Source organism: Numida meleagris, chromosome 10 (genome assembly GCF_002078875.1).
Source record: "Numida meleagris isolate 19003 breed g44 Domestic line chromosome 10, NumMel1.0, whole genome shotgun sequence".
NCBI lineage: Eukaryota > Metazoa > Chordata > Aves > Galliformes > Numididae > Numida > Numida meleagris.
Genome location: NC_034418.1, coordinates 1,264,619 through 1,283,712, shown reverse-complemented (window position 1 = coordinate 1,283,712; position 19,094 = coordinate 1,264,619). Strand labels below are relative to the sequence as shown.

General features: G+C 48.4%; 1 protein-coding gene across 7 annotated transcripts in view; it reads left to right on the top strand.

Moving 5' to 3' along the window:
- Positions 1-19,094, top strand: part of PLEKHG4 (pleckstrin homology and RhoGEF domain containing G4) — an 82,197-nt gene that overhangs the window by 27,382 nt on the left and 35,721 nt on the right. For all 7 annotated transcript variants that reach the window (XR_002442285.1, XM_021408869.1, XM_021408870.1 and 4 more), the window contains exons 4-10: positions 3,289-3,504; positions 6,993-7,116; positions 8,199-8,292; positions 13,224-13,310; positions 15,012-15,128; positions 17,708-17,806; positions 18,451-18,599. Coding sequence is in view for 6 of the 7 variants with exons in the window: in XM_021408869.1 (XP_021264544.1) it covers positions 3,289-3,504; positions 6,993-7,116; positions 8,199-8,292; positions 13,224-13,310; positions 15,012-15,128; positions 17,708-17,806; positions 18,451-18,599 (886 nt within the window). In the remaining variant the exon portion in view is untranslated. The remainder of the gene's footprint in view (positions 1-3,288; positions 3,505-6,992; positions 7,117-8,198; positions 8,293-13,223; positions 13,311-15,011; positions 15,129-17,707; positions 17,807-18,450; positions 18,600-19,094) is intronic.

Here is a 19,094-nt window from a genome sequence, read left to right as displayed (position 1 = left end):
TTGATTCTGACGGCGTCACGCCGTGGCACTGCAGTGCAAAAGACTGTTATCTTGGAGTCTGTCCTGCAGAAGATAATACCTCAGTCATCAGAAGAAGGGCTGGCTTAAGGTGCAGGGCAGCTCAAGCATCCCTTAACACTGGGAGCGTGTCTTAAATCTGTAGCCATAAGAAGTTTAATCTATTCAGTTACATTTGATTACCTGGAGATCCAAACAGGTTATTCACTTCCCTTTACCTACCCCCTTTCACTCTTAGAAATACAGGAAGATTATTCAGAGAGAAAATGACTCAGTGAAGCAGGTGTCCCAGGCTCAGTCCTACAGAAGCGCTTCCCTCTCCCAGCTGCTCAGTCTGTAGGTGAGCTGAGCGCTCGGTGACTGCCTCTTGTTGGGGTCATTTTGCTGCTGGGGCTGCAAAGTGGGGTTATCTGAGCCAAACTATAAATAACCAAGCCCCCAAGCTTCCCTTGCCTGGTTCAGATCTGCAGTGCTCGCCTGGGCAGCGGTGAGCAGGCACACGGTTTGCTCTCTGTGAAGATTTGTGAGCTCGTATTAAAGCAGGCGTTGGAGATGACATCAAAAATCCCTTTCAGATCTGGCACATCTGAGTTTGCTGTATCTGCAGATTTTTCTTCATTCTTCACTCCTCTCCCCTTCCTCCCACTCCCATTCACAAACTGAGCTTATTTTATGCATAAATATGACCTAGCTCGGGAAGATTTTGAGTAAAATGTGACCTATTTTGAGTTGGTGGCTTAAAATTTACACTGGTTCCGTTTACAGAAAATCTACTTTTCTTTCTTTTTTCCCCCCTCATGGCTAACTTTGAGTGAATTTTGAAACTTTGCAGCTCTCCCCGGAGAAGAATTCCTGTACTTTGGGAGTGGAAAATAACTTGATAGTCAAGGAGTTGGCTGGGGAGCCACGCAGGGCTGTATTCGGCAGCACCTGCCGGGGCGTTCCGCTGCCGCTCCATGTTCCTGCACCGTGTTAGCTTGGATGATACTAGGGCAGTTTGCAGGGGGAATGCTAATGTCTCTTTGAAATGCACACAAGCAAATCCTCCTCTCCCGCTTCCTTGACCTCAGGGAAAGGTGGAACCTGCAAACACGGCAAATTCAGCTGTCCCAGTTCTCAATTTGTTTTTTGATGTAATCCTCCGCGTTCTACAATTTCCGCTTCGGTAAGTGCCTCCGCCCCAGACTGCAAATAGCAAACAGTGTGCTCGGGCCTGCTCAGGGAGGGCCGGGGTCTGCACACCTCCACTAGGCCTCTGAGGCTTAGGGAAGGGTGGGGTGGGTCGGGGCCTGTGTGCTCCGGAGGCTGCGCAGCTTTTCTGAGGTGGCCTCAGCACCACGGCTGTGTCTGGTGGGCTGAATGAAACACTTCTCTCTCCTGGGGTTGGGAAGCTGCTGCCTGTTCTTAAGAGTGCTCCAGTGCGGGGCTACCACGTGCATTTGCGTCCTTTTCTTGCTCGGTGTGGTTCCTTCAGTGTAGCCATGCTCCCCTTTCTCATCTTCTTTGAATGCCACCTTTAGGTCTTCTTTGGAGGCTTCCTTCATTTGATGCAAATTCCTTTTCTAGAAATAGCACGTGTGCTTGTTGCCAGGCCTCACAGCCTCTTGAGAACGTGTTTTCCCACGGAATCTACCAGCCCTTAATGTAAAACGTTTGGGCTGTGATTTGTTTGGCTTGGTGATCCCCTATCCACGGGGGAGGCCTGTGCCCCTCTAACTCCCACCTTGGGAAGATGTGGCAGCACTGCCTGAAGTAGTGACCTCTCATTATACTGGAAAACAGAGGCTGAGCTAGCACTGGGAACAGAACTGAGCCGTGCTGTGTCCCAGAGCGGTGCAGAGGCCTCAAGCTGTCACCCCAGCGAATGCCACGTAAGGGTCCCAGGGCCCTGAGAGGGACATGAGCTGGATGCTGGGCCGCATTCGGTCACTGCTTCGGGGCTCAGCCCTGCAGCCCCTCCTGGCTCTCCCACGTCAGGTATTTCTGCAGGCTGAGCTGTGCTCCTCGGGGCACTTCTCTTACCCACTTGAGCAATTCTAAAAGCAGTTTGGGCTGAGCCTCAACCTGCAGATCTCCTTTGCTGCTAAAACTTGTATTGAAAGCCACTTCAAGGACTGCTTTGTTCCTCGTCCTGCTCTTTAATGAAGTATTGGAATCTGTTGGTAAATAAACTGAGTCAAGTGTCAGCGTTGTTGATGCGGCAGGATGGTTTAAGTCAATTTTAAGCAGCAATTAAAATATGTGACTTCATAGCAAGCAAATAAATGCTCCACTCTTCTATTTTCTCCAAAGAGAGGTTGATTTCTGTTGGTAGATGTTGAAGTTCCACGGTTTGCAGAGCAGTACAGCCTTTTCTCTCCAGCACATGCCTCTGCCCAGCAGTGGGATCGGCCAGCTGTGTGCTTAGGATCCCAAAGACATGCTGCTGGCTTTGAGTTCTTACTGTGTTGGGAAATGGGGAGTAGCACTCCTCCCATAGCGGGGAGAGTTCTTCTTCTCTCCAGCTACCTTTACATGAAAATTCAAACTCAAAATGAGGACAAAACTAGTGTTAATTTGTGTGCAGTAACTGAGGTCATTAATTTGAGAATCAGATGAATCTGGTAACTTCTTCTTTAGAGCTGAAGTGTCAGGGAGATGAAGTGTTTCCTCCAGTTCCCAAACGGAGCTGATTGGTCTGGTCGTTCTGTTCTTCAGGGTTTTAAAATAGTTCTTTGCCATTCACGCTAACTGTTAATTAAAAAAGTCTGGACGAGCAGAACGAGGTCTCTTTGCTGGCTAATTCCCAGCTGATTTGTCAGCCTCCAGTCGGCTTTGCATTTTCAAGAAGCAATCTGCAAGTGGTGTCGGGGGAGTCATTCTGCTCGGATGGAGCAGCTCTCCCTGTCAGAAGCTGCTTTATCACTTCGCAGTGCTCATGCTGCTGGAGCTCTTCCAGGGACTTGGGCTGCTCCGGACTTCAGGCTGCCAGCAGACACATCCTGCTCGATACGTTACCTTCACCAATGTCCCAGAGTACAGTAAGCCTGTTCTGAAGTGAGCTGTTCTAATTTGAGAACTTCACGATAAACTGTTTTGTTGTTCTTTTTAATTGCTGCAGCGTTCATGTTACAACTGGTTTACAGCATGCACGATGCGTGCTGCTGGCACGAGGACTGGGAGCTGCACAGTGCTGGGGGCACATCGTCCCTCCCCACTTTGGGATTTCCCTGGGACCTTTCTGGGTGGAGCTGAGCTACAGGTTCTGTCTGACTGCTGCTTGTCTTGCAGGCATGGTATCAGACGGAGCAGAGGCAGTAAAAGAAGCGTCTGGCACAGATGTGTTGAAGCCAGCAGGCAATGCCTGTGCCCCGGAGGAAACCTCAACAGCTGTTAGTCCCCCCAGATCCCCAGCTTCTGGGGCTGCTTGGGGCGGCCGATCTGCACCTTCCATAGTCAAGGATGTGAACCCAGAAGTGCTCAGGAGCGGGGTTGCCTGCCTGCCTGGTGAGTAGCTGAGCCAGAACGCATCCGGGGAGCGGGGCTGCTGGGAGGGCAGAGGAGATGTGCCAGGTTTTCGGTGCTGCAGTCTGGTGCCTGTCTCGTTCCTTTCATTCCAGACCTCACCTGAAGTAACAGTTTTGAATTCTCTTAAAGTTTCTGAATGGGAAGGGCAGGAAGTAGAGTTTCCCTCCCATGAAAGTCATGTTTGCTTGCTCCCTGGAGTCTTAAAACGTTAACAAAGCACGTATGAGTCAGAAAAGCCAAATCTGTAGGCTCATACCATTAGTTCAAAAGGAAGAGTGAGTATCTAGCTAATGATGGGCTGGTGGGCCTGACATCAGACCTGGTCAAAACAATAGGAGCTTGATTCACATGGTAGATAATTAAAGGATGAGAGCGTAGAAGAAGCTGTTTGACAGCGCTCTTGTAAAACCAGTTTTATTCTTGGTAATTAGAAGTTTGGTTGATTAAATGTAGCTCCCTGGGTAGAAAAGGTTTCTTTAACTGATGTTTGATTTGATTATGCGTAGCATTGAAAGGAATATCCCGATGCAGTGTGGATGAGCAGCGTGTGGGATGAATGATAGCACAGCTAAATAGCATATGACAAAAGTAGCTATGATGGGAGGACTTCCTGGAATTGTTCTGCTGGGATCAGCTGTAGGTCAAACCTTATTCGGTGTTTGTATCTGATATGGCAGCAAATATTGAATTGCTGCAGATAAAACTTCTGGATGGGGCAGGTTTTGGCAGAGTGGTAAACAAAGCTGAGGCTGTTGGACAGAGCGGCCAGGGTTGCTTGGAGTGCAGGGCCCAAACAAGAGCTCTGTGTGTTTAACCAGACATCTACTTCAACTGAGGAAGTGAGATCTACCTCTCCAGTGAGAAGCAGCAGCTGCTGACCCCATGGGTCTGCTTCCCTGTGGTCCAGTGTGGGGCAGGAGGACACTGCATTCAGCGAGCTCAGGAGCGACTTGTTTTGGGAATGGCCTCAAGAGCAGAGAGGAGGTAGTTTGGGATGTTCTGATACCTGCAGGTGGTGCAGAGGAGGGAGACAGCCTATCTGGTGGCTGGAGGGGATGTCATATGGTGGGAGCGCGGCAGCGTTGTTAACCTCGTTAGGTGACTGAGATTTAAAAAAAAAAAAAACACCTTTGTGTGGGAAAGGAGAAAAGGGAAGCAGGACGTCTTCAGCCTTCTGGAAAAAGGTGAGATGAGAAACCAGGTACAGGGCAGACTTATGGTACCTGCAGATATATAAATCAGCAGTGATAGGTAAATTGGTCTGCTAGTCAGGCTGGACAGTTTTAGTATGTGCACATGAGCAGAAAATAAAGTGTTCTGTAGAGAAACCCACAGCTCTTGCTGTAGAAGAAGCCTAACTATGGGAACTACTGCTCATATTTGTCATGGATTCCTACCAGACAGCACAAAGAAAAAGTTAAAAGCGTTCAAATACGGGTTGGATGGCTGCGTGTCTGAAGTGAGTTGAAGAAGTGAGGTTTGGACTTGATACTTCCAAGGGAGCTTTGGTCTGAAAGAGGAGGGACATGGGATTGACTGACATAGCTTCTGTCCTGGGAGGACTGCCCGCTGACATCCGAAAGGAGATGCCCGAGGAACCGTGTGCACCACTCAGTTAAATGCCAAATGGTAGACATTGGTAATGAAACACTAATTGCATTAGAGAGGATAACTTTTATGGCAAGTAGAGAATAAAAAGTAATTAACAGACTAGTAGGTGATGGAATTAGAAACTTTCCTTCCAGGAGTGTTCCATTCCTGTATTCTGCTCTTGAATCAGCTGGTTGTGTCACTGTTGGAGACCCAGCCCTGGTGGCTGTTGTTGCTTTTTTGACCTAGTCAGGTAATTTCCTAGGCTCACACGTGCCAGTTAAAGGTTCAATCAAGTTCTGGTGATGCCCAGCTTCCCTAATGGACAAAAGAAGATGCTTCAGAGCAAGGGGGCTGTTAATGAGACTAGTTATCATACCATTATGCTGTAACTGAGTGCTTTCCTTTTTAAACTGTCTGATGAACCCCTTAGCTTGTGAAATAGGATATATTCATAAGCTTTTTTTTCTGACTTCTCTCCAGCTCTTAGACAGCACAGTGTCCAGGATTCAGTATTCCTCCTGAAGCACAGAGACAATCAAAGCCTTAGACCCTGCTGTCCGCAGGAGAGAGTCCGTGCCACAGTTCTGACCCTGGGAGGCAAAAAGCCCTGCTTTAAAACGGTGCCCATCTGTGTGTGTGGCCCTGACTCAAGTCACGTCCATGTGACAGGTTGAGATCACACCAGGGCAGCTTTCTGTGCTTGGGGCTGTCCATCTGTATCTAGTTTACCTCCCAGCTCACTCACTCCTCCCTTGGATGGAGAGAGAAGTGGTCCAGGACTGTTATCTCCCGTGGTAGGAAAAAAGCTTTCCCTACACCTCTGCTTTTGTGTTGTGCTTGGGATTTTTCCCTTCTCTCACGCAATTTGTATGGCAGGAAATGCCTTCTGTTTTTGCAAATTACTGTTCACACAGTAGAGGTGTGGTCCCTGTGGTTCTTTGGATCACTTACCTTCCTGAGCTCGCAGCGGTGGTCGCTCAGCCAGGCTCTCTCCACAGGCCTTGCCTGGTTTGAATGACACAGGCAGCTCTGGGCCTCCATGGCAGTGTGTTCACCTCTCATTACCTCTCTTTACGTCCTGTGAGCAGATTGGATGTAATTCCAGTCCTTTTCTTCATAGTTCTCAAGGCGTGCCATGGCTAAAGTTCGGAGCTGGAATGTCACTTAGTTTTGGGAGCTCCTAGAGCAGGCTGGGTCCTGTGATAAGCTGTTGTTGGGCTTTTGAAAGGCGAGAGTCAGGTAGCAGTTGTTGTGGCTAGCTAAAGTGGAGGGGTTTCTCCTTGCTCAGCATGTCCCAGCTCAGCTGTGTTGCCCGTAATGTGCCCTAACCATTCCCTAAGCTGTGTTGATAGCAGCATCGTGGTGGCTGGGCCTCGTTTGTTCCTGAGGAGCTTGGGAGCACTGCAGAGGTTTTGTGGCTCTTTTCGAGGGAGGGAGGGCAGGGCAGAAATGGGAGGTGGGCAGAGTACCTGGCCCTGATGAGCAGTCGGGCTACACATGATATTGTGACACAGGTGGGTGTCAGGTTACTTATCTTGAGCTTGAGATTCTTGCTCTTCTCGAAAGGTAGCCAACTTCTGCCAAATTTGGTGAAGATTTTGCGTTTGGGTAGAAGAGAGCAGTCCAAACTGAACGCTGCCCTGAGAGAAGGACAAGCAGAGCTCAGTTACTTCGTTCTTGGGCAGCATTTACGTACTTTGGAAGTGTGTTTGTAGCCCACACTGGTGTGTAACACAGACTGTATTTGGTTCTGCAGAGCATTTCTAGGAAGGTGGTGAGGGTGACAGCAGGGAAATGTGAAACATACCCACCTGGAACCAGGCTCTATTAATCTGACATCCTTGCTTGACTTTTTATTTCCCCTCCTTTGACAGGTACCAGAGATAAATCAGGACGTGCAGTGGCAATAATAACAACGAGGAACACAGCCTGGTTAAACCCTCACTGCAACACCACTGAACTGGTTCGCCTCCTTCTGTACTTGCACAGCATCCCGAGGTTTGTGATACTCCTGGACTGACAGGGGAAAGAAAATGCTGGCATGCTTGCTTGTTTTTTGGGGGTGTGGGAGCTGAGGCAGTGAATGGAACAGATCTGTATATTGGCTTAGTGAGCTGGTCCAGACATTCCCAAAATTGTACAGGTGGGGATCTCTTGCTGAGGTGACCTGGCTTGTGTTCAGTAATCATCTTGACTGTTCTGTGTGTGCCATGTGCACTTGGGGTGGGTAGAACTAGGTGTGTACTGAATGTTTTCATGCATTGCTGTGAATCCACGCAGTTCTCGTTATTCTTCAGCTTAGAAAGTGAGATGTGGGAGCTGTGATGGGGCAGTCATGCAGCAGCTCCGTGATACAGTGTTGTGACGTGGTATTTAAGGCCTCCAAGCTGAGAGAGCAGGAGGATCCCCAAGGGTTGGGGAAGTCTGCCTTTGTGTCTGGCTGACAGCTGTTCTGGAGTCTGCAGGCTGGATTTCCTGCAGCTACTCTTCTTCTCACTGTGGCAGACTCTCTCCCAGCTCACCATGGGCTCTACCAAGACTTTTTCACTTTGAGATAATTGAACTAATGAGAATTAAAGCTAACTTTGTCAGTGACCTGGTAGGCTTTTAACCATGGATGAGTGGAGCAGGCTTAACCTGTGAGAATGCTTCTCCCTCTTGTGCTTTTTCTTACACTTTTCTTTTCATTCCTGATTCCGGGAAAGATGGATTTTTGGGTCTGATCCAGAACAGCTGTTCTTGTGAAGCAACATGTGTAAGGCCAAGCTTGCCCCAGAACGCCCTAAAGGAGGACAGTTTTTCCTGTGTGGATCCCTCAGAGAGGGGATCAACACCTCTGCCATCAGTGTGAGGTATCCTAGGAATTGGAGAAATTGAAAATAGTGCTAAAACCTGAGCAATCTGAGTGGTGGTTTTCATGTGTATATTTGGGTTAAGAGAAGAGTGGCCAGCTAGTTGGCTGTCCTTATACAGAGCTATAACATGCTTGCTTTACCCTGTCACATCTAAGGGTTTGGTTTTCATGGACTTGCTGATTTTCACGGTTGGCTAATGTTACTTCTTTTTCTCTGTCCTTGCAGACCTGAGTGTCAGGCTTTGGGTCTGACTGTTCTCGTGGATGCTCGTCGCTGTTCGCCTGTTCCTGCTCTCTTCAAGGCATTCAGCATTTTGCAGGTGATCCTTGAGCTCAGACAACGGAACACTTCTTGGCTTGCTGTCTTGGTTGGAGGTTATATCTCCATCTGCTGCTTATGTCTCCATCTGCCTCCTGGCTTTGGGAGATGGCGTTATGCACCCAGCCCTGTTTTAGGAACTTGCCAGACTGCAGACAAAGCAAAAAAAAACAACAAAGCAAGTCTGAGTTAGAGAACACCCCTCCCCACCCTTCAGATTTATTTCTATCTCCGTGCTGAGAACAGCCCCGCACCTGAGTCTAAATGTTGTCTTGAATTATAGTGTGTGGTGATGCTGCCTGCTGCACTGGGAGTAGGTGAAGCATGCAGGGATTGTAGCCCACCACAGAGAAGGGAGGAGGAGAGGCCTCTGCCTGCTGCAGTGGGAGGGAAAGGCCCTGTGCTGTACCAGGTGGAAGAGCACATGCAGCTGTTCGTGTGGCTGGCAGTGAAGGATGGGAACCAGACCTGCTGTAACTCTATATTGCTTCAGGTCAAAGGCTTTCGTATCAATCACTTGGAAAGCAAGTGGGTTGTGTTGCCCTTGGTCCCAGATTGCTTCTGTCTGTTGTTATTAGAAAGCCAGTGGAGATGCTGGGTTGTAGCTATGACTAATCTTGTTTAAGCAGGTGTTCCTTTCAAATCAGAGCGTAGGTCTCTCAGGGCTCAAGCTCTGCAGACTGGAATGGGGCAGTGTTTTAATGAGGCTGGTGTCCCTGTGGTTTATGTGCTTCAGTGCCACATCTGAGTGTTGGGGCTGAGTCAGAGTCCTCCTGTTTCCTGGGCTGGGTGGAGGTGTGAGCGCTATCAGTGTGCTCATTCTCTGTGCTGAAGGAGTAATCCGGTGCCCTGCTCAGTTCTGCAGAGGTAACAAGCAAGTTCCTTCTTTTTTTACGTGATGTCCACGTGGCAGTGGGCTTGCTGAAGCTTTGCAGTGTTTCCATGTAGGTTGCATGGTTGTGTTTTAGTGGGGCGATTTGGAAATCAGCAGCATGTTGAGAGACAGTGTGCTTTGGGGCCGCTAGTAGGTCTTTGCTCTCACAAAACACAGCAGGAATAAAGGCTTCCTCACTCTATGCTTCATATCCTTTGAAATGGGGAGGGAGGAAAATCTTTTTCCTTAACTACCTGTGTAATATCCTGCTGTGATGTCAGTCTGGCTCTAAGTAGAGGGTAGAACAACAGTTAGCTAGCAGGGATTAGTGTGCTGCAAGACAGATTGCTGGAGCTGAATGTGTGCTCCAGGTAACAGTGGCTGATGGACTGATTGCTCTGCCTGTGGTTTGTTGGTCCTTACCTTGCCTGCTGTGCAGACTCTGCGAACAAGACCTGCTCAGCTAGCTCGTTGTCTTTGGCACAGGAATCCTCTGGCTCTACTGAGCCTTTTGGGGATGCCTGGCAGTTACTTGTGATTTACCTCTGTGATCCCACGACAACTGTTCCCATCTGCTCTGAAGTAAGGATAGAGAAGCTTAGGAAGCTAGCTACAATGAGGCAAGTCAGGCTTTCTAGAGTGTGGCAAGGTTTGCTGGATAGTGGATGCAGGAGCAGTCAGTAAGTTGGGCTGGTAAGGCCCCGTAACAGGTGATCTCCTTGGGGTCCTTTCTGAAATCCCTGATGCACACCCAGTTTCTCTTCTGTCTGGCACACTGTCTCTAGAGAGCTCATCTCTCTGCCTCAGTGGGACTTTATTTACACGGCTTTTGTGAAGCCCACTATGAAAATGTGGGTGGAATCTGTTAAGTCCTGAGATCCAGTGTTGCTTGTTCAGTTTGGAAGGGACGTTTTCCTCTTGACTCAGCGGTGAGGAGCACTGCTTCACAGCGGATGAGCACAGCAAAGATGACCTCATGCAAAGTCCCTTCCTGCTTCAGTGCTCGACTCTATTAACCCTATAGAACCTCCCTGGGGAGGGAAGAATTTCATCCCTGAAATTCCTGGATCAAGATTTGTCAAGCTGTGGAAATAGCTCTTCCATCTTCCATCTCTCCACAGTGAGTGCATGAACAGAATTAAGTGCTAACAGGCAGCTTCTGGTGCTTGCAGGTAGCTTTCCCTGCAGTGCTGGTGGTCTTTCAGTTGCTGTCTGGAGCCACCTTGTGAGCTCGTGAAATCTTTTCACTCTCTTTGCCTTCAGTTGCGTTCTGCAAGACTTTATTCCCCATCCTCTTAAGAGTGAGAGTGCATGGACACTGCTGGGAGTCGTCTTGTCCCAGACAGCACTGGGAGCAGAGGCAAAATCAAGTGCTGCAGCAACGCTAACTTGAGGAGGAGGAGGGAGGAGAAACTCTGGCAGCTCTGTACAGAGGAGGAGGAGTGAAGTGTGCAGTGTTTACATGCTGCAAAATGGATTCTGCTTTGTTCCTGTGGGAATATGCATAATAATGCTTTGGAGCAGGGTTTGTGCAGAGGAGAACACTGCTCTGATGCACGGCCACAGCTTGACAGCAGCTAGCTCTGTGCTGTGGGAACCTGTTGCTTTGAGCTTTGCTGTGCCTCAGTGAGCAGGGCAGTGTGTGTGCAGGACTAAAGTGAACAAAGAGCTGTGGGATTTTCCTCTGCCTGAGTTCTTAGAATGAGGTATTTTGAGTAGTGCGTGTCAGTGCAAATGCTTAATCCTTAATCTGCTGGATCTGCGTTAGATCGGGAGGGGAGAAGTCTGTTTATGAAGACAGAGATTCAGTAGTAGTTTAAATTTCTGTGTAATCCTTTTGCTGTTCAAGGGTTATATTTACATGCCCTGTTAGGGCAGTAGTAGTAGTGGGGGACCTTGGTCTGATGTTACAGACCAGGAATCTCGTACAACTCTATGAGTAGTGCTCACTTTGAGACTGGGCATGGTATCTGGGGGGAGTCCCATAAGCACAGGCTGCCCAAACTGCAAGTTCTGCCAGCATAAAAGTTGGCCATGGGCTTGAGTCAGCAAGCCAGAAGGTGATTTGATGCTTTTGCCTGGACAGAATATATAATCCTTTTATTTAAAAAAAATTAAAAGGTAGATGTTGGCCCTGCTGCTCTCTGAGCTGCTGTTGATGCTGCTCTGTTCCTTTAATGTCCACATTGTGCCTGTGATGGGAAGTGTGGAGTTCCCTTGGGGCCGTGGGCTCTGTTCTTCCTTCCATACCGCTGGACCTGTTAGCAGAGGTAGGAGATGATGTGAAAACCTGCAGGGGAGCTTCTGCAGGCAGCACCCCACTGCATCCAGCTCTGCCTGCCTCCCAAAGCACTGCTCTGTAGTCCACCTGGATGGATCCCTGTGCTGGATGGGGCTGACTTTTCTTCAGCTGTTTAAAAAAAAAATATATATATGGCAAAACATACTTAATTTCTTTGGAAATATTTCTTTCTCTTGGGTTGGAAAACCCTGAACTTTCCCCCTGCCAGCTTAACCTGTGAATGGTTTTTCAGCTGCTGTCTTCGGCACCAACACACAAGCAAATGAGCATTTGGCTCTTGTAACCCTGTGCTACACCACCCCTACCTTTATCCTCTCAGACTGTACGTCTTATGACTGCTGGAATATAGGAGGGATTGTGAAATAATACATTTATCTAAGTCATAGCAACTTGACCTGTCTTGGCACTGTGGCTAGTTCTCATCCATCAGAGCCTCCTAGCAGCCAAACTCAGAGCTGCTGGAGCAGCTTTAATGTCCTCCCATCCTCTCTTCAGTTCAGCTTTAGTATTTACCTAGTTCAACCTAATTCTGCTATAATTTCTTTTTGGCCTTTTGATCGTTGTTCACATAACAGTGAAAGTGTGAGTAATTTGCGTGGAGAAAGGGATTCGAGAAGGCAGAAACCTCTCAGTGCTCTGGGAGGCGTTTCAGCTGGGCTGTTTTCCTGCCTGTTCCAAAGGATCCTCTTTTAGCACTACAGAGGAACATCTTTCCCTTTGTTCTGTGATCTCTGCTGCTGCCTACACTTGCAGAGTTGGATTGTGCTGGCATTGTTTCTAAATTGCCGTGCTGGACCCAGCGTCAGGTTGGGCAGCTCGCTCTCTGCTGGGAGCCAGGCGTCTGCCTGTGTGCGCTGGCCCTGCTGCTCGTGTTGGATATTTCACCTTCAGCAGTGCTAGGGCATTTTCTTAAGCAGGGCGCTCTGGTTGCCATGGCCTCCTGTCTGACAGGCTCCTTGCAGCTTGAGCACTACCAAAAAGGATTTGTTGCTCGACGGTTTCCAAGATCTTTGCAGATGCAAAGGACGTCTACACGACACTGAGATGGAATGGCTCCTATCTGACCACGTGACATGACAGCTTCTCCTTGCAGTCTGGATCCCAGCGTCGTGTAGTTGGTCCTGTCTCTGTGATCTGAATATTTCTGCTATGTTTCCTTGTCCTTGCTGCTGATCTGTTTCTCACTTTCCTGTAGAGTGCTTCTGTAATTGGAAAGCTGATCCCGGGTCACGGATTTTGAGCTACAGCTGCCAGGCATCCCTCAGGATGTCCAGATAGGAATTTCTCTTGGTTTAACTCTAGCAACAGGATGCAAGTCCTTGATTGTGAGTTGGCAGTAAGTAAAGACAAGATGACATTTTTGGCGCTGTGGGGAAAAAGCTTCCTTTCAGTTAGGAAAAATGACCAGGAAAATTATCAAGCAAAACCTTGGACATTGTACGTAGTGCGTTTCATTTTAATTTCTTCCTTCGCTGACTCATTTCCATATGTATAAGGCAGAATGTTTTTAGGTAGCCAAGACCTGACCTCTTTCATTGCTTCCTTAAATACTGCAGGACTAGTTGATGTGAACTACCTTAAGGCCATGGCCTTGGTGCTGTGCAGAACAGCCTTCCCTGCTCCTATTGTCAGCCTGCCAGGCTTCCAAGTGCCTTTGAAGGATGAATTGCAATCTCTTGTGCAAAGCTGGTACAGTAGGTTCTCCACAGCATTCTGTGTGCACAGGTGATGGGATTTCCACTCTGCTCTTTTGTAGGACATGGATCCTCATTGTATTCATGGAGTACTGCTTCTGGTTGAAAGGGATCTGACCTTTCGGATGGAGAAGCCAGCGGCAGGACAGGTGAGAGAACTCCTTGTGCAGGGATTGCTGGGGAGCTCTTGATATCCTGTGTGTAACTCTGCAAGTGGGGAGTTCTCACTCCACTAATGTATGCTTATTCTCACATGAAATCTCTGAAGTTCTCTATATTTTGTGCTTGTGGTCTCTATTTATGGGGTTGTAAAATCTTCTGTGAGCTGAACATGTCTCTGTCTTGCTGTGTTTGCTGTCAAGTCCATTGCTGACATGTCTGCCATAATTATGTCAGTCTGCTGGGGCCCCTTGAGATGCAGGGAGTTTGCTGGGGATGTGGAGGGATGTACGGAGGAGCCTGTTAATCTACAGTAACAGAGATGCTTTTCGTGCTCTCCTCTTAACAACAGAGAAGATCCTTGGTCAGGCAGAGATTGCATTCTGCTCAGTCCTGGACTCCATCCCGTGAAGGGACTTGCTGCTTCACAGAATGCTGCATGTCTCATGCTTCCTCCCCTTGTAGCTGCTGCTGTCAGCGGCTGAGAGGCTTGTACAGGAGGGGGAAGAGGAGACACGTAAGCATGTGAGGTCGTCCTGCAGCTGAGATATCTGGGAAGGCTAACAGACGGTGCTAACGGAGGAGGGAAGATCATCACATCACCATACACCCCCGCTAGAAGTATATGTGCCACAGCTGTATATGAAATGTAGGCTTTTAGCCTCTCTAATTGCCTGTGGTGAGTGAATAGAGCATCGCACTGCATCTTACTCATCTCCCTCTGCACCGGGACTGTTACAGGCTGCAGGAGTAGACTGAAATCCTTTGAATCCTGTAGGCTTCAGGGTAGACCCAGTCCTCCTTTTTGACCCTGGAGGAAAGCGCTGCGTTTGCTGCGTGTGTGGCGTGCTGCCCTGAAAGCCTAACAAATAGCAAATGCTGTTAGCCCATTTCCGTGTTCGCAGGTGTGTGCGTGCAGGGAGAGCTCCAGAAAGCATTACTTAAAAGCACTGAGCACATCCAAAGCGTGTAGGAGGAGGGAACAGAACAGAGACTCATAAAGACACGGGCACGCGGGAGGAATTGGAAACATCCTCACCATTTCATATGGAAGCAAAAACTTTGCAGGGCATGTGTGGGGTTAAGTCTCCGCACCTGCGCTCCTGGTGTCTGGGCTGGTTTCCATGTCCCTTCAGGAGCACTCGTCTGTTCCTCCTCAAGTACAGACTCAGGGAAAGCAAGTTATCAGTGTCAAAATCTAGGAAACGCTTGGACCAAATAGCTGCTGTGGAGAGTGAGGGTAGGGCAGGGACTGCTCCACGTGAGGGAGGCTCAGATTTTCCAGGAAATGAGGTGGGGAAGCTGGGGGCTGGATTTAAACTCCCAGGCTCTGCAAACAAATGCAAATTGCAACCCAGCGTGAGAGCGTATGAGGGAGCTGAGTCGCTCTGCTTGTACTTGAAAGTATTGGTTATAGCTAGAGAAGGGCAGCTGCTGCCAGGCTTCATCACAGATGTTCTGCTTGGTTGGAACGACGTGTTGTGGCCTGCATTCCCTCGGGGTTCACCCGCTAAACTGCACAGCAAACTGCTCCAAGATGGATCTGACTTCTTTCTTCGTGTTGCGGATACGCAGTGTGCCTTGTTTTTCATGCAAGATAACAAAAGACAGCATTTCTTTATTTAACTTCTCCTTGCCCCTTTTCTTTAATGCAAATGTGCTTTTGTTTCTCCCGTTCCATTTCAATGCAGTTTGAAATTCTCACCTCCATGAAGTCCCTCCATAAGCACATAGACAGCTCACAGCTGCCTCTGGAACTGGACGGGACCTTCCCGTATTGCCACCGGGACTGGCTGAGTTTCCGCATGGTAAGTGGGGAGGCTCGTGTCCTTTGTCATCTGGGAGAAGGGAATGGCATGCAAACAGAGTTGAAGCAAGAGAGAAGAGCCTGTCAGCAACCAAGCCTACAAGCACAGAAAGGCAGTATTTCCTGTATCAGCTGTGCATGCGAGTGACCATCTCTGCTGCCAAAAGGGTGCTAACATCTTCATAAAATGGAGGTGCCCTGTGGTCTATTAGCATGGCAGGAGGAACTTTAGCTCTTAGCTCATCTGCTTGCACTGTATTAATTCAGATTTGACCATGTTTTGAAGGGAAAGAAGAAACAGAATCCTTTGTTGTGATATGCAGTGACACGTAAGGCTTAAGGACAGACACTTCTTGTGCTAATCTCAGGAGAAGATGTTAGTGTGTAACCATCAAGAACTCAGAAATAATGATTAGATCCCTTGGGGCTTGGGACAGGTTCCCCGGACAAAACTAGGCGCTGCTTAGTGAAAGCTGCGGTCTGGGAAGGATCCGACGTGGAAGTTCCTGATAATTGTTTCAAATACTTACAGGAACATGTTCTTGCTGCTTTATTCACTTATTTACCAAAGCTGTCATCAAATTTGAATCCTTTAGAAACCATAGAAACTAAAAATACAGGGAAGATTCAGTCTAGGGATGTGTTTCATTCCTCTTTGAGAACTGTTTGCATGAGGAAACTTCCTGTACAGGTTCTGTTCAGTGTGTCTTGGGAGCAAGGTAACAGTAGGAGGCAGTGCCAGCAACCTGTTCCTTCTCCCTGCTTCACTGCTTTGGATACTCCTCAGTGCCGTGATCTTGTCTGGCCGCTCTGGAAGTGTTTGAGCTGACCCAGGTGAAGCCTCAGGGATGGAGGGGCTGCAGCTGCAGCAACCAGACACAGTTCATAAAGGACAAAGCCCTGATAAAGGGTTCTGCAGCCATCAGCACTGCACACACTGGTGATGTCTGGCAGGATTGCAGCTCTTGCTGGCTGTGCTGACTGCCAGAAGTCTCCAGAAGCAGCATTTGTGGCCCTAATAATCATCCCCTTGTACGCCCTGGTTGTGGAGGGAGCATAAGTCGTGTGGATCAGGATCATGTGCTCGTTGAGCGTTTGAAAGCTGGATTGAGACATGATCTGGCACATTGAGGCTAGACAGGATTAAATCTCTGCAAAGCTGCACACGAATTGGCTGTCTTCATGTTGCAGTTGACTTGCTCACCCTGTCTCCTGCGCTGCCAAAAGATTCAGTGGTCTTTGAGCTCTGATCTCACTGCCTGGAGTGCTGCATGGCACGCAGTGCAGCATTTGAAGCAGGTTATTATATTATTGATAATATTGGCACATTGCTGGTGGCAAGCTTCAGCAGTTGAGCTTAGCACTTGCTGGATGTTAGCTTTCCCAGTTTACTTTAGGACCTTTTTTGTTTTTAAACTCTCATCTAAAAGCACACTGAACCCATGCTGATGCAGTAGAAATGTTGAAGCCTAGTCTTGATGCTTAGGGTAGAATCTGAGAACTTGAGGCTGGGTTGGCAGTGAGGAAGCAGACAGGCTTTGCAAGAGGATGTGGATTAGTTTTCTGGACAGAGTCGAGAAAAGCTGAGGTGCAGAGGGATAATTCTTGAAGGAAGGAGCTTGGTATCAGACTACCTCTTGTTTCCATGTCTTACAACATGCAAAACGTTACCAAAGGGAGTTGGTGTTGGGATCGGTCTGTATGGGTTGCCTGTTTATGTAATGCACTGGATGTGCTAATGACCCTTTTAGATCTGCAGCTGTGTGGCAAACAGCGTTTATTTCCTGCCTCGGTGATCTCACCTGCATCCTGCCTGCTAATCTGTCCCCTCTGGGGCTGTTCAGCACTCCAAAGAGGCGGTTGAAGTCAGCTCAACTCAAACAGCAGCTTTCACCGTTTGCCTTTTCCTTTTTTTTTTTTTTCCCCCTTTTCTTTTTGAATAGCTCTTCCTCCCTTCCCTGATTTCAGTGGCTAGAGGGTGGCACCTGTGAGTCTTTAGGCTTATATCAATGGCTTTTCAGAAAGCACTGTCTTCTCTCACCATTGTGTGAAATGTTGCTTTTAGTTGTTTGTTTTTCCCCAGAAGGGAGAAGGGACTTCAGATTTGCTGGTAGTTTAAGGTGCTTTAATTGCGGAAGCTTTCCAGTTTCCTAACCTTTAATTTACACTACTTTTAGTAAGAAGAGGGGTGGTGTAAAGTATAAAGATTCCAAGTACTAGTTCTAAGTTTTGTTCCTCCAAAAATGCATGTGCAGTGATTCATCTTAGTGGGAAGTTAGGAGAAATGCTAATTGTAGAAGAAGGTGGGACGTAATTGCACTGGTTTTCTTTTCTCTGAAGTGTGGTCCAGGCGTGCCATGAGTTTGTAAGGTCTGTACAGAGTGATGCATGTAGAGCCTGTGGTGGCTCACGGGCCTCTTTCTGCTCATACAGCCTTGCCAAATGGTAAAATTGAACCCTTGGGTTCACGTGTTTGATCCTCTCTTGGTTTCTCTCCTTTTAACCTTTTGCATGCTGAAAAGATGGCATTTTCCCCAGCTGTGAGACATTAATCTCTGCCTTGGTCCTTTCCTCTTGTAGAAACTGGAACATTTGCTACAAGGATGCCAAGGGGCTTGTGCCTTCCTCCAGGGAGCCATTCATAAAGTGGAATCTGGAAAACTACCAGGAAGAGCTGAGGTAAGCGTGTCTTTCACCTCACACCAGGGGTGAGCTTGGGGCAGAAGAGAGCAGGAAGCTGAAGAGCTGCAAAAAAGCTGTACCTTTGAATTTGAAAGGTGTAGTGGCTGGGTATTTGGAGAGCTGTTGTTGCAAACATTATCTCCTCTTCTTGAGAAGCTGCCCAACCCCTAGTATGGTAGGAAATTGCTGCCTGCTCTGCATCGTGTCCCAGCAGTGCAGTGTTGGAAGATACTGCAGGAGCCTCTCTGGATCCTCCTGCACATGAGTACGTCGTCCAGCCCTTCTGTACATCTTGTCCCACAGCTTGTGCCATGCAGGCCCAGGCTGTGAGAACAGCAGGAGCTAGCTGTGAGAGGAAAATGAGGGCGAAAAAATGATTCTGTGCCCAGCAAGCAGAGCACAATAGGAACTGGGTTTCAGTTTTAGCTTGGTGGGGTGGAGTATGGAGAGCGTAAGGATCACTATTTATCCCTTTGGACTTGGCAGGCTTGAGAGAAACAGCCCTGGGAACCAAACTCCCTCTTTCCTAGGGTAGGACAAGGTGAGATGTGGGTTGGGTTGGGTTGGCCGCTGTTTTTTGCTGGTTCCCTCATCACCTGTGTGGTGCAGTAACAGCTCATCTCACTCTTGCAATCCCTCAGGAGGCAGCAGTGCTGCTGAGGAACTACAGGCAGCTGATGAAGAACGTTCTTGAGGATGCACGGCTGGTCAGGCTGCAGCTGGAGGGTGGAGCGCTGCTGGCCAGGCTGAGGAAGGAGGAGTCTTGTGTCACCCTCACCCAGGACTACAGGTGAGCCCCCAGAGAGGGGAAAAAGAGGAGCTGGAGGCGAGCACAAAGCAGGCAGTGGCACTCTGGGGGATGACCTGTTGCTGGTGCAATCTAGAGAGCAATTGTTTGGGTAGCAAGGGTTTCTGTTGAAAACAGCAAAGGTGAAAAGCGAAACAATTGTACTCTTACCCTGGCTGCTTCTTCCCTAGTCCAAAAACTTACCAGGTGAGTGGATTCATCTAGATGGTTATTTAAGTTCCTTTTCCAAGCCACATCACTCACCTTCTGTAGTGAGGAAAGGGTAGGGTAAGTACTGTGCCTCTGAAGCAAAAATCTTAATTGATGATGCCTGCGACAGATGTTTGGGACCAAGGCACTCTATGTAAGGGGATTTCCAAGGACCTTAACTGAGAGGAATGCTTCCTGGCTATAGCAGGCTCTGATCTCTCTTCTCACGTTGGTGTGGTTTGCACAGCAAATATTCGCTGCCCGTTTGCAGAATTGGTATGAGAAGCG